The sequence below is a fragment of the Sander vitreus genome, chromosome 4 (assembly GCF_031162955.1).
Source record: "Sander vitreus isolate 19-12246 chromosome 4, sanVit1, whole genome shotgun sequence".
NCBI lineage: Eukaryota > Metazoa > Chordata > Actinopteri > Perciformes > Percidae > Sander > Sander vitreus.
The window spans coordinates 19,915,906-19,930,642 of NC_135858.1; the positions used below are offsets into that span (position 1 = coordinate 19,915,906).

General features: G+C 38.8%; 1 protein-coding gene across 1 annotated transcript in view; it reads left to right on the forward strand.

Annotated features, from left to right (window-relative positions):
• Nucleotides 1-636: 636 nt before the first annotated feature.
• Nucleotides 637-14,737, forward strand: part of nxph4 (neurexophilin 4) — a 51,061-nt gene continuing 36,960 nt past the window's right edge. Inside the window, exon 1 of the mRNA XM_078247490.1 lies at nt 637-1,061. Coding sequence (XP_078103616.1) covers nt 1,008-1,061 — 54 coding nt within the window. The 5' untranslated portion in view covers nt 637-1,007. The remainder of the gene's footprint in view (nt 1,062-14,737) is intronic.

The following is a 14,737-nucleotide window of genomic DNA, read 5'->3' on the forward strand; positions in this document are numbered from 1 at the left end:
ATAGTTCCATGCAACTTCCCAATGTCATCAAAAGTCTGTGTTTACCATTCATTGTTTTGATTGAGAGATCCCTACCAAAAAGTTACAAACATACTAAAAAGCTATTGAATATTAAGCATTGTTTTATAAGTATTTTGGGCTGAGTTAAATCACAGGTCAATTGAAACACATTACAATGGTTTAAAAAAAAATAGTGACAATTCCACAGAGCTCAATGGGGCTTGTTTGTCCAACCATCAGTAAAAACCACAAAAAATTCAATTTACTATGATGAAAATGACTTAAAAATTATCAATTATCAAACTAATAGTCGATCCATTAATAGTTTAATTGATGGGTCGTTTCAGCTCTAGTAGAAAACAATGAATGAAAGTCATATTTTAAGCCAAGCTCAATTAGTTATACACTAACTTTAATGAGTCTAAAACATAATATCATCCTCTCAGATTAAGAACTTCGACGAGTATAGTCGCCTCATTATCTAAACATTGACAGGACAAAATATCATACATGCAGTTTTGGTCAGTGTGGTTGCGAATAAACAAGAGCTGCTGTGCGCCGTGACGCGTGGACAGAGAGAGAGAGAGAGAGAGAGAGAGAGAGAGAGAGAGAGAGAGAGAGAGAGAGAATCAACCAGTCAGTATCCCAAAAACACAAGAAGCGCTGGCGATCTTCAATGAAATCCCCTCTTTGTTTCCGCCCTCCAAACTGACTTGGTCTCCGCGCAAACTTCCAGCAAACGTCCAGCATGAGCGGAAACAAACACCATGGATGTGCCACATGAGGCGGACCAGACCCACTGAAGCCACCGCTCAAAGTTTGCTTGTAGAGACCCCCGTGACACTGACTAAACAAACACACAACTTTAAGCGTGTTTTTCTGCTTTCCTAATACTTTTTACTTGTCGCTTGCCTGTTGGGATTGCTTGGATTCCGCGGTGTTTCTTTTATATGTTCAGCCGCGGAGACGTGTAGTTTTTCGGGGTGGTCCGCTATAAGGAAGGTGACATGCAGGTTCTCGGTTGGACCATAGTTCTCCTGTGCCAGTGGATCCTCCGGAAGGTGAGTTTACTATCATCCTGAGAGGGAGAACCTAAAAAATCTAAAACAAAAAAAAACTATTTCATATAAACAACCACATAGAGGTGCTGCGTTTGGAGAGAAACACCTGCCTTCTCCTTTTAGAGGGTCAGTTTCCTAGAAATCACTCCGCTGGGAAAAAATTAAAAATGAAACGTGTTTTTATCGGGTCACATAAAGGTTTTTTTAAAGGAATAAGACGCAGCAGGACCTGGAGATTTTAAATAGTTTAGTTATTTGCGGGATCTCCATAACATTTTTGTTCGCTGGAGCTTGATTTGAAGTTGTTTTATCTTCATGACAGCTGTTTAGACGTATTTCTTTGTCTTAATTTTGTTGTGTTAGTTTGAATAAACGGGTGTGGGACTTTTCCCCGATCTTCAAACGCGCAGATTTCTGCTGTCTGAGCGTTTCTCCTTTACTCCCAGTTAAGCAGCCCCACTTATCTATTTATCTATTTGCGCTGCCAGCAACTTCCTCTAATTTTTTCTTCAGAAGTTGAAACACGCCCGTGGCTTGTTTTATTATCTCGTCATCGCTATGGCAAGGAGTGTGTACGCCTGGCTCTGATGCTGCTGCAGCTGCTGATTATGTGTGGTGAAATGCGTGCGTGCGTGTATGTTTGCGCGCGCACACACTCGTCGCTGGCTGTTTGCGCATTAGATTTGTGTTATAAATGTTATAATGTAGTTATATATATATATATCCACACGTAACACAATACAACAGAGTACAATAGAAGGATGTCTGACACACCATCTGTACTCAGTATGTCTTTGGCCTCAGCAAGAAAATGAAAGAGAAAAAAAAAACATGACCTTTCACCATGATCCTCCTCTTTTTCCTCTTCCTCACCTCTGTCTCCTTCATTTGTCTCCTCCTTCCTGTTCCTGTCCTCTTTTTTTCTCCTCCTGTTCTATTATGGATCATCTCCCCCACACTGATTTCCATTAAAAACCATTTGCTGTGTCTTCAAATAAAGTTTAAAACATTAAATAAATGAGACTGTCAAACCTTGTTGTGGTTTGACAAGACTTTTTAATTTGCTATTTTCTTTTTCTACAAGGCCCTGAAAGTGTAGAACAAGTCTAGCAGAGGAGCGTCACTTGTTTAGTGTTAGACCTGTAAAGAGCTGAGGGGGCGGAGGAGTGGGGAACCTTCACTGTTTCGGCATTTTCTCCCAAAACACTGCGTGTTTAGTGTGGGATTTTTTTTGGCTGCTGGCAGATTGGGGCTAGGTTGTATTATGACTCATGAATCATTTCTTCTGCAAAGTGCTGTGCCTCTTCCGCATGCGAGTGGACTCCGGTTCAAGTATTAGGATCGACGATTATATCAGCCATGCTTTTCAGTAATGTGCCATTTGAAATTGTGTTGGATCGGTTTTTTTTTAGTTTTTTTTAGAAGTCAGGAGGGAGGAGAGTCTTGTTTGTTTTGTATGCGGTGTGGATGGCAGTGATTCGGCTGACATAATATGACATGTTACATCCTTGGGAGAACTATTAGCTTGAGGGATTAATAAGTGAAGAGGTAAAGGAGGCAGTGAAGAAGTGAAGGCAGGTGAAACATTTGGTACACAGAGAGGAGAGGAGAGGAGTTAGGAGTCACAGAAAAAGAAATCAGCAGAGGGGAAGGAAGAAAAGGTAACATTAACCATCTCTTTAACTTAATTTAATGGTCTCTTTGAACAAACCCCAGCCTTAGTGGCCATTTACAGTAACCTAGAGGTCTGTTTAAGAACAAGTGCATAAATGAGCATTTGCAAGAAGAAGAGGAGGAGACGGGGAGACAAAGTGAGAGAGGACGAGAATCCTCATGATATCTTCAAACTTTATCATTTATAATCATTTTTTAACTGCATTTAAAATGTCAACTTATTTTATGGATATGGATTTTTTGTGTTTTGAAAAATGAATTGTTTTAACATACTCAGATAGGAGTGTGTGTCACATTATATATATATATATATATATATATATATATATATATATATATATATATATATATCCTGCATATGATGTCCAACTCTGCAATATTCACATTTTTTTTCACCTTGTGCTTTGAAATGATATCTACAGTAACGGCACTACAAAGAAGAAAAGATGTGTGAAAAGCTTCTTTGCTGTTTTATGCACCCAGTTGGAACAATAGCATTAGCTGGCATCTCAACCTGACAAAATCCTCTTATCTCCCCCCATAAAACAACTAGCTACTGTATATACTCCAGGGATATTACAGCAACTGAGTCACTTTAATTTCATTATACTGTATATCCTACTTCCTTTGCAATCACGTATATTCTCCATAGCTTTGCATTTCAGTCTCTGTCCCTGTAAAATGTACATTAACGATACAACCGAGTGTGTTTCCATGCCTCATGTTCGTGCCCACATGTTACACACTTATATTCACAACATTGTAAGGGAGAATTGTTTTTTGAGCAATCAAAACAGCAGAACATGTTGTTTTTCCACCACGGATTAAACCAGGTGGTTGGTGGTTTCCCTCCCACTTGCTGTCTTTTTTGTCCATCCATCTGTCCATCTGTGGATCATCTAAACTGTCAAATGGCCCAGTTTCAACAAGCAGGAGGCACCACTGCTATGTAATCTGTGCAAATTATATTCTCTATTCATGAACGATTAGATATGTAATCTGTTGAAACATGATGACAAAGCAATCACAATCACTGCTCTATATATTGCCTCTGAAATTGTTCCCAGAGATCAAAGCATTTTTTAACTTTAAAAAAAAAAAATGGCACATATTCATCCAGTGTTTTAATGGATTCTAACATGGTTTGCTTAAGGTTAAGCAACGATCCATTTTTATTTAATTTGTTTTCTCCCCTTTCACCAGCCCTGTGCCCCATTTTTGACAACCCATTAGTTTTAAAATGAGTTATCACTTGCTTGGTGCAGTGAACAGTTCCACCTCAGGCTTTGTATTAGCCTTAAGGAGAGGGGAATTTAATTTAAATGTGTGAAGATGTCATATATTTTAGACTAATGTAAAATAAAACATTGTTAGAAATATATATTCTGCTTTGTACAAACATCTGTCATCACTATTCAGGTTGTGGAGCTCATTTAGGACTGTTAACCTAAACATAATTGCACTTTTGGTGATTATCTAAAACATTTTCTTTTTATTTAAAGACAAAGTTGAGTATGTATAATAACTGCATCATAATCCCACTACTATTCTGCAATTTCTAGATTATCCTGTTATAATAATGGAGACAAACAGAAGGCTCAAGAATAAATACTATGGTGCCAAAATTCAATTACAAACAATGTGTGCACCCTCTGTTTGACTGACAGCTCGAGGATCCAAGAAAGGAGCATTATGTCTGAATTTATTGATAAGGCGATGGTATTATTTTTAAGGCACAAAGGAGGAGAAACCCAGAACATCTTCACAGCTACTGCTGCTCTCTCAGCTGAACAGGCCAGTTGTGGGTGTTTGGTTCTCTTCATGCATAGAAAATGCATTTAACACTTTTTTAATCAATCTCAGTAGTGATTTCAGAAGGAATCCTCACCAGTTGTGTGGAAGTATTTGGATCATTTACTTAGGTAAAAGTAGCAGTGCACTGTAAAAGAAATTCCATCTGAAGTTCACGTCCTGCATTAAAACTGTAAAAAAGTATTATTAGCAAAACACACACACATAAAGAATCAATTATGCAGAAGAATTACCCCTGTGAGTGTTATTCTATTATTGGATTATTATTACTGATACATTCATGTGTAAGTATCATTTTACTGTTTTACTGTAGTTGCTTAAGGTAACCAATAGGTACAATAGCTAATGGGTATCTATAACAATTCATCAGTGCCTGAATTGGACCAAAAATGGTGCCAGTACCCTAACTCAGCAATTGCATGACATGATGATTGAGTATAGTCAACTATTCGATCTAAGGAGCCTGAATCGACTACCAATCTCACAGTCGAATCATCACAGCGTCTGTAAATGTGGTAATGAAACAGAGGATCATTCCATTCGGGCTAAATGGGGGTGCTGAATTTCTGATTTCACATATTGCTTGGTTTCTCTCAATAAATCATGATATATAGCCTATTTTGGTATAAATATCAGCCTATTAATAATACTGTTATTCATAATAGATAAAATAATAAAATTAAATTGGATGTAAGGGTCCTCATGTGGACAAAAATTAGAGGTTAGCATTATATTTTATAAACATATATTTTGTATATAAAACCTGAAACTGTAATGTTGTCGATAAAAAGCACAACAAAAGCAAAAGTATAAAGCAGCATGAAATGGAAATACCAAAGTAAAGTACCTCAAATGTGTACTACAGTAGGGTTTTAAGGGTTTAAGTCCTATTTTTTGTGTTATTTGTGTTGTTGCTGCGAGAAAGACAAGAGAGGAGTAGCATGGCTTACCGGATGTACAGTGTGGGTATAATATAACGCCTGCCATTCAGCGCATCTCTCATGCGCCAGATGGCAGACTACCACGTTTACTAAAGTCCAGCGCTTCTTCACATTTCAACGTCTCTAACCGGCTCTTTTCTCGCAAGTCTGAAGCAGACCAGTTGTGTCAGAGGTTAAAATGCAGAGGCAGAGCATACTTCTTCGGGCAGACAGGAAACAGCTGGAAAGAGGGGCTGTGGTGTTTCCACTGCCACACATGCAACTGGCTTTGGGACAAATTTTAGGGTTGAATCCTTAAAGGTGCAGTAGGTAAGACTTATAAAACTAACTTTCTGTCATATTTGCTGAAACTGACCCTATGTTCCAGTAGAACTACATGAAGCAGGTAATTAAATAAAAAAAAAAATCTGGCTCCTCTGACACCACCTACAGCCTGTAGTGCGATTTGCAAAAATCTACAGCTCCCTGTTCAGATGCACCAATCATTGCCAGGGGGGGGTGTCTAACTGTGTGTCAATCACTGCTCATGCACACACATTCATTCTCCCTTGTGGGGGGAGGGGCTTAGGAGAACGTTTTGAGCTTTAGCGGAAAGGGGGGAAGGACTGAGAAGTTGTTGATGTTCAAGTTTTTTGGTTAAGTCCTGGATCTTCCCAATCCTACCTACAGCACCTTTAAACATCTTAAAATCAAGATCCAAATTAGAATCAAAAAAGGTCCACAGTCACTGCCATGCCATTGTTTTATTGAAGGAGTATAATCATCTTTATTCGTGACTTACATACCATTTCAATCTACCAAATAACTGTACCTTGCTCAAAAGCACCTTGGCAGTGCCCAGGAGGTGAACTGGCATCTCTCCAGTTACCAGTCCACACTCCGTACTTTGGTCCATACGGGGACCCAACTCCCTATGGACTGAGCTACTGCCAACCCAAAATATATATACATGGGAGCGTTTCCTATTCATCGGAGATAATTTTGGCCTTTGTCTATAAAAATGACAAAATCAATGATAGCTGCAAGCAGCAATAAGGCAACTTATTACATTTTTTTGTGTTACAATTTATTCATGAAACGAAAAAATGTAATTCATTACGTTTTTTGTATGTAAAAATGTATCTCTCCATTGAGTATTTCATTTTGTATTTTATTTAAAAATGTAGTTGTTTTGTTAGCACGATTGCGGAAATTATTTCCACAATTAAGTTTGCATTATTTGGGATAATACTAAATATAAGTTTAAGGTGGATTTACATTTTTGTTTGTGTCAGAAAACAGAAATAATAATAAAAATATGACGTATAAATGAACAAATATTTAAAAAGCACACTTCAATCACCCATTCATTTTGAAAATAGAGTCAGGATAAAATTAACCATTTTGGTGAAAAGTAATCTACTACTTGACACTTAAATTTATTTTGCATTAGGTAAATATTAGTCTGGATCAACGGAAGTAGCTTAGATTCTCAAAATCCCTTCGCTTCGGGAAACAACAAGCTTCGAGCTAGCAGGCCACACGCTGAAAGCTACAAGTTTTGAGAATATTTGGATTGTGCAATAGGGGAGGCCTGCTTGGTTCTTTTACCAAAGATTTACCAAGAATATGTTTACGGCATTTACTATCTAACTAGGACGTTTTTGGACTGGTTGGCGGGATTGCTGTGGACGATGTACACACGGTGATACACTGGTACGAGCTAATGATGTCAGTGGATCACTGGTCTCACATTGCTAGACCTATCTCCATACCTTGTTTTTGCGCTGCAGAAAGGTCTGGCTGAACCCATAGGGGAAAAAAACGCTCTGGGTTGTTTCTATTTCTTTAAACCAATCGCAAGCCCAGGATGCAGCAACGGTGCCCTTTGAAAACAGTGTTGTGATGGACGCAGAAGGGGAGAAGAATCATCTGCATCATAAGACCAATACATGTTGATGTGGTGAATTTAGTTGTGCTCTGAATCTGCAAATCATTGAGCAGAAGGTAGTACAGGTCTTTAATTGAGGCCCTGTGTACAAACAAAGTTATTCTCACCAAAGTGAAATGATCTATTGACTCTTTCACAGTCTGCTACTTTTTTCAATTGACGTTTTAACAGTGCTTTACTTATCTTGTGAGGTATTTGCTCTCCTTTGATCTCTTTATACATAGTTATTTCTAAATAAATGCTTTTTTTTAAAATAGGACAAAGCACTTGCAGTAAGGAAATACAGGATTTTATGAAAAACAAGTTATTTTTCTGTTTAATTTTACAAACTAGCCTCCAGCTTTCATAAGAGTCTTGCTTTGATTTGGATTGACTTGGTTGTCAAAAGCCAGATGGTGGGCTTTCACATAACTGCAAATAGCATTGGCAATTGGTTGAAGCTTTTATTTTGGTGAGAAAAACATGGAAATCAGAGAAGCAGAAGCAGACAATATGAATAAAACGCCTCCTTGTGTCTCGTCTGGGCTCTCGTGGTGTTCCAGAAAGCTCAAGTTAATATAAAATGGTACAAAAATGTCTTTCATATAGTAACAGTTCATGGCATGATTGCAGTGATCAAATACAACAAAACGTGTTTGCATTTGTTTCTTGTTTAGTGATTTACTATCTTTACTGGCTGAATTAAAAGTCTTTGAATTTGTGTTCTGTGTCATTTTGAAATCAGTGGAACCAAATGAGAGAATGAACAAATTAAAAATGCTTCATTCGTAGTGCCTTCATATAAAACTTGTCACATGTACTGAGGGGATGAAAATGAACTGAAATTATGCTGAAACCAAATGGCTGCACAGATTGTGTTTGCATAGTTGAGAATCTCTAAACTCCATTCCAGGTAAACAAAGCCTAATCAAATATTGTTAAGTCAGTGTTTTCACGTTTTTTGGACAACTTATGTGAATGCTCATGTTAGGGGTCCAAGTCCGAGTCTGGAAGAACCCGGCGGTAGCAAAAGGCTAATGCTAGTATTTTGAAGAGCTTGGTTGCCAATAAACTTGCAATAAAGCAACAAACTTTGTTGCATAATGTCAATCATATCTTTATGTGGTTTAAAGTTCATATATTTCAGAAGGCTATAAGTCACACTTCAGCTGATGAATTTAAACCAATGTGTTTATTCGATTGGGGAGGGAGGCTGAACCTTATAGGTTTACTACTAAAGAAATCTGTTGGGTTGTTAATGTTTTCTTAAAACCTTTCCCTTGACTTAGAAAAGATCTGTCACACCCTCCAAATGTGTAAACAGCATTTGGGTCAGAAACATTTTAGATCCTTAACTTTAGTAAAAACAGCAATGTAACAGTGTAAAACACAAGTAAAATTCCTGCATTCAAAATCTAAACTTAAGTTAATGTATAGAAGTTTTAGCAGCTAAATGTACTTTAAGTATCCAAAGTATTACAAGTACTCATTATGCTAAATTACCAGTTTGACAGTGTTAAAATTATATATCTACAAGTCTAAAAGTCTACGGCAAACATAATTCCCACTACTCTCTATTTTTGAGTAAAGAGCTACAAATATAATTGCTGCCACTAAATGAATGAAGTGGGCGCGCACACAGCTCAGTATAAGTACGAGGTTGGTCTGTTGGATTGTCCATCAGAATTAAAAACAACATGAACGAACATCAACGAAGTTTACACATCGACGTACTATTCGAAGGCATTTCATCATCCGCTGTCTTAGTTTGTAATCCCCTGTGTCTTTTTGCTAATGACAACTGTTTTTGTCTTCTCTGAGATGCTTTTCGACGCACTTCTTTCGACATTTTGAACTCCCGCGGAAATGTCAGAGCACATCACGCGACGAATCTGAACGAATCACGTTGTCAGAAATTGGCATCAGCCAATGAGATTGCGCATTTAGAGTTAAATCCCCCATTGTACTTTCACGATTGGTTGCTGATAAAAAGGAAATGATAATATTTGGATCCAACAACATTGCACAGGAGAGAGAGCTTTCTTACGGTATATGTGATGACAGGGTGCAGACAGCGATCGTGGAGCAGCATGTTGATTTAGAACGCCAACTTTTGTTGAATTTAGGAGAAATCTAGACGCAAATAGACAAAGTGTAGTAAAATACTGTAAAGACCTAAATGTGTATTTTTTCTTTTTTTTCTAAAAGAAGACATGTTATGGAGGACAAATAGCCAAAAATCTCAAAATTGACCAGTGCATAAAAAACAATGTTTTTGCCTGCCGTGTCTCCCCTTAAGTCGAGCTTTGTTAAGGCTAGCTTTGTCTATTCAAGAAAACGTTAGAAGAGACGATATATATAGGTAAAAATGTTCCTCACAAGTTTACGAAGCAATAAAACACCTATAACCAATCCGATACGTTGGCCGTTTGACGGGCATATATTTCTCCCTATCAGGGGCGAGTATATTTCAAGAGGGCAAACCTTAAAGTTGTGGTGTTGTTATAGACCAGACACATGAGAGTTTCGGCATTTGAAAGCTTGACATTTGAAAGCTCGACTTAACAAAGCTTGACTTAATAACATAAAATATCCCTGACCTGTTGTTGGAAAAATTAGCTCTTGAGCTTCTGTGAAAACACGGCCAGACAGAGAAAGAAGCCGAACCCTGGGCTCCACATCAGACCATGTCAGGCACTTTCACTGCCAGGATAATGTGGAAATAAGGCCTATGGCCCAGCCTTCAACACAGCTCTCTATGTAACTGCCAGCTTGGGCGGTGGAGGAGGAGGTGGTGATTATGTTGGTGGGCTGGGATGATAGAGAAATAGAAGTCTGTGAAACTTCATGTATGCAATTTCACTGTTTGGCCACTACGTTCAATTTGCTTAGAAGCCCATCACACTTCCTGGGGGCCTGCCACTCGACTCACTTCAGAAGAGTTAAAAATCGGCAACTTTTCCTCTTTAGCGTTTAGCTTAGCGCAGTGCCAACAGCACTGGCTTGGCCGAATCAACCTCCCCAGCTTCACCCTCTCGTCAAGTCAGGTTTCAAATAAAACCAAGATGACAACGGCCAAATTGCCAAACTCGAGGCTTCAAAATGGCAGTTCACAAACCAATGGGTGAATTCACTACTGCAACATCCACTACTCACTTTTCGATAATTTTTCCTCATACTGACTCAACTTTTGTTTCCTCTGTATCCTCCATTTGCTCTCTCCCTCTTTCTGTCTCTTCTCTACCCGAGTGAAGGGAAGGAGGATGAGGGCAGAGCAGGTGAAGCACATATGGAGGTCCAGGTCAGGATAACCAAACCTGATCTGTCTTGAACTGAGCTCTACCAATACCGCAGAACACACACTCGCATAGCATTTTAATGCATCCTCGCCTGCCTCAATGGATGGGCTACCATTATTACTATAGTACTGAGTATGACTCACCAAGCCTTATGGAGCGACTGTGGAAAATTGCTTCCTGAGAGGAGTTGTGGGGGGCAAAAAAAGGGAATGCACGAGGAGATGATAACGCCTGAAAAGGAATCAATTTGAAAATATTACTCATAATCTGTTTGCTGAAAATATATGTGGCACAGATGTGCATGTATAGAATGGAGCTGTGATAAAATGAATTATCCCAAAGCACAGGCATAAACAAATATACAACCAAGAGGTAAAATTCAGGAATGCAGGGTACATAAGTACCCGATTGTTAATGTTGTCATGACCAAGGTGTGATAGACAAAGAGCTTATCTATTACACAGCAATTACCACTGAAGTACTACGGCCATGATGGCAGACAGGAGAAAATGAACACTTAGCTGCAGCCGATAAAGGGACATTACAGCTGGGTGTGTCATGGCCCTGTAACTCTGTCTGCTAAGAGGGCACACATCCATCACTGCAACATGTCCTCCTGAACGGAGGGCAGGGGTTGCCAAATATATATATATATATATATATATATATATATATATATATATATATATATATATATATATATATAAAACTCTTTCAGTGCTTGTGCACATAAATTTGTGTTTCTGGAGTGCCTACCAACCAAGCGGCAACCTTCGGTGCTGAAAGATTAAGCCAATGCAGAAGTGCCAAAAACTGCAATTTATGCTAATATGCTGAACTAAGATGGTGAACACGGTAAACATTATATCAGCATGTTAGCATTGTCATTGTTAGCATGTTGGCGTTAGCATTTAGCTCATAGCACCATTGTTAGTACAGCCTCACAGCGCCGCTAGGATGGCTGTCGATTCTTTGACTTGTTAGACAACATTTAATATTTGAGAACCTTCATAGAAGTTTATATTTCTCAAAGTATGGCATTGGAAGTATATATCGTTTTGGTATTGTACTGAAACTCAGGTATCATATACGTACTAGTATTGAAAAGTTATTGTCAAACAAAACTAGTCTTGCATTAAAGTGTGTTGTTGTTTCCTTAAGCAAAGGGATTTTGAGAACGTAATTCCGTTGATTCAGACCAATATTTACCTAATGCAAAATTAATTTAAGAATAAGTGACAAGTGCTAGATGACTTTTCACCCAAATGTTATTTTTTATTGTTGTTTTAACAGTCATTATTCTGGAAATGTACTTCCGTTGATTCAGACTAATCAAAACACTGCTGCTTTTTTTGAGACAGTTTTTGTTGTTTTGTTTAGTAATTAGTTTAGTTTGCCTGATTTTCCAGGGGGATTTTGTTGTTGTCGTCGTCCTCTTTTGCATGACTTAATAAATAAAGCAGCAGGGGCAGATTCTGGGTGTAAAGTGGTCAGCCCTACTTTGGATTGCTCTACTGATGTTGCTCCACTTTGAGAGGTCCCCAGTCATCTGTGCTGTGAGCAGTGTGCTAATATCTCTCTCTCCCTCTCTCTCTCTCTTTTTCCTGGCTGCGTTGAGCTTTGGAAATAAATCACATCAGAATGGATGCTTGGCTCCTGATGATGGGCACTGTGTTTGTTTCATACATGCATGATGAGTAGCTCTGCTCTCAGCGGGGACCATCAGTTATGGCATCACGCCGCTGCCTGTGGTCAATGTGTTGCCTAGTCTCTGCTCCCCCTTGGAGAAAACACACGCTGTGCTTCATACTTTTGCTATTTGATATAGCAGTGTGTATTCTGATGCGGTCACGTGTGTTTACTGGTGCAAGAGACAAGCATGAACGAAACACGGGCTCACACAGAGTGCTGAATTGTTGCAGAAAAAAGAAAATGACGTATATGTGTGTGTGTTGGTCTGTGGCTGTTTACGTGCACAATTTGTAATTACCTCTATATATATTGTAGATGTACGTGTTTGATTTATTTTGCTTTTTTCCAACACATGCCCACAATATTTGTATATGAGTGTAGTGCTAGGTTTTCACAACGTCTTATAGGATTTTGTGCAGGTAATGAAATATTAAAGTGTAATCCGAGCGACACCAAATATCATAACTCATGGTGCAGACGGCAGAGAACGCGCAGGGTCAGCTCAGTGTGAGGACCCTGTCACAGATGGGACTGTGGAGGAGAGATTAGTTTTTATCATTTTTTAATATCTCCGGCATGGCTTGTAATGCATTAATTCAGACATGCATTAGATTTATTGGAGAACTGAGGCAGGGTGAGAGTAAAAAAAATAGAGACATAGGTAACCCAGCTAGAATGGTGACCCCTCAGCCTCAGTATGCACTGAACCTCAGCATCTTAATAAATAAAAGATCCTGCAGAAATCTGCTGCATATACAAGAATCTCAGGGATTGGATGTTTTTTTAAAGAAGACATGTAATAATGGAGTCTTGCATTCTTGTTTGTCCTTTTAGGATTTCAGGAGCTACATGGGATGCATTATTGAGATGAAAGCAAGACAATACGCTTGTGCAAGCTGTGATTTTTTTGGGACTGTTTTCCCATGTCAAAACTTTCTTTATATATATTGTTTCCTGGACTGGAGCTTAATGGAGAGTGGTCAGGAGATTTCAGGGGAGAAGTGAGTACACCACAGAACCATTTGGTCACAGATCCCTCGCACCTCTCTCAGTCTGTTTCTCTGTCTTTCTCACTGTCTTTCATCTTACACCTCTCTCACCTGCCACCTGCCTGTCAAAACCTTCACAATCGAGCCTCTATCTTTTACTCCGTCGCCCCATTTCTCCTCTTGCATGCTCTTTCCACTTCCTCCTCTCTACCGCTCCCCTTGCCTTGATACTGGTCAAGTTTGGCCTGCAACTGCTTTTGTGTCTGATTAAAATGTAGCCCTGGAAAAAATAAAATATGTGGGAACGTCATAGTTTCAGCTTCCAGCTCCTTGTGCTCTGATAGTGGAGACAAGATTTGCAGTTTTTTATTTTTCATAATTTTTTTTTCCCCTCTTGTGGTTGTTTTTGGCTCCAGTCACCATGTTTGTCTCTGGGTGATTCTGGATCAAGACATGGCAGTTCTCGCTGCTGAATAATATAAAATCTCTGCTTGGTTTTTTAGTTAATTAGCCCAAGCAACGAAAGAAGCAGGGGGGATGGGGAGATTAATGGCAAGAGGGAAGGAGTGGTGTGAGCGGAGGCGGCGAGGGTAGACTTTCCCTCCTTTAACTTGGTCCAAGTTGGCCCAAAGGAGGTTGCTGGGGAGGGAGTCTAGGTCAGGGCTAAGGAAGGAGAGGATTGCAGAGCAAACTGAACTTCAGAAAATCGTCTCACATCTATAACTGCCCCTCACATTGGCAAATTTCATTGCGTTACTTCTCATTCAGAATTCTACATTGAATTTTGTCTTGTCAAAATGTGATTATAGATATGATAAATGCCATAAATGCATTGTGGATATCTTTAATGTAAATATGTCAATCTAATGATTAAATTAAATTGATTGTAATGTTTAAAGGGCTTTCAATAAGAGACTGCCCTCATTAGATAAATGACAAGATTGGTTGTTTACTCTTTTTGTGGTCATTCAAGTATTCACTGTTTCTCTTTTGGAATCAGTGACTAAAGTATTGGACGTTGCTTTAGTGCCTCTAAACTTCTGAAGGAAGAGGGTGGGGTGGATGAAGAAACATTGAATCGCATCCTGTCTCCATGAGCACTATCTCTCCTCAGTCCTAACCAATGATCTAGTGGTGAGATTGTTTTTTCAGTTACTGTTTTCAAGGAGATGAATCAATTCTCTATTTTAACTTTTAAGTCAACATTGACGTTAAGTCCTTAAAGTGCTCAGAAATATGGAAATTTGAACATCTACAAGTCCCTGACAACTGGGCGAACTAGTTTATGATGACAAGGTCGTTCTCTAACCTTCACTAAGAGGTTGAATTAATTAATTAATATCTATTTTGTCATTTTAGG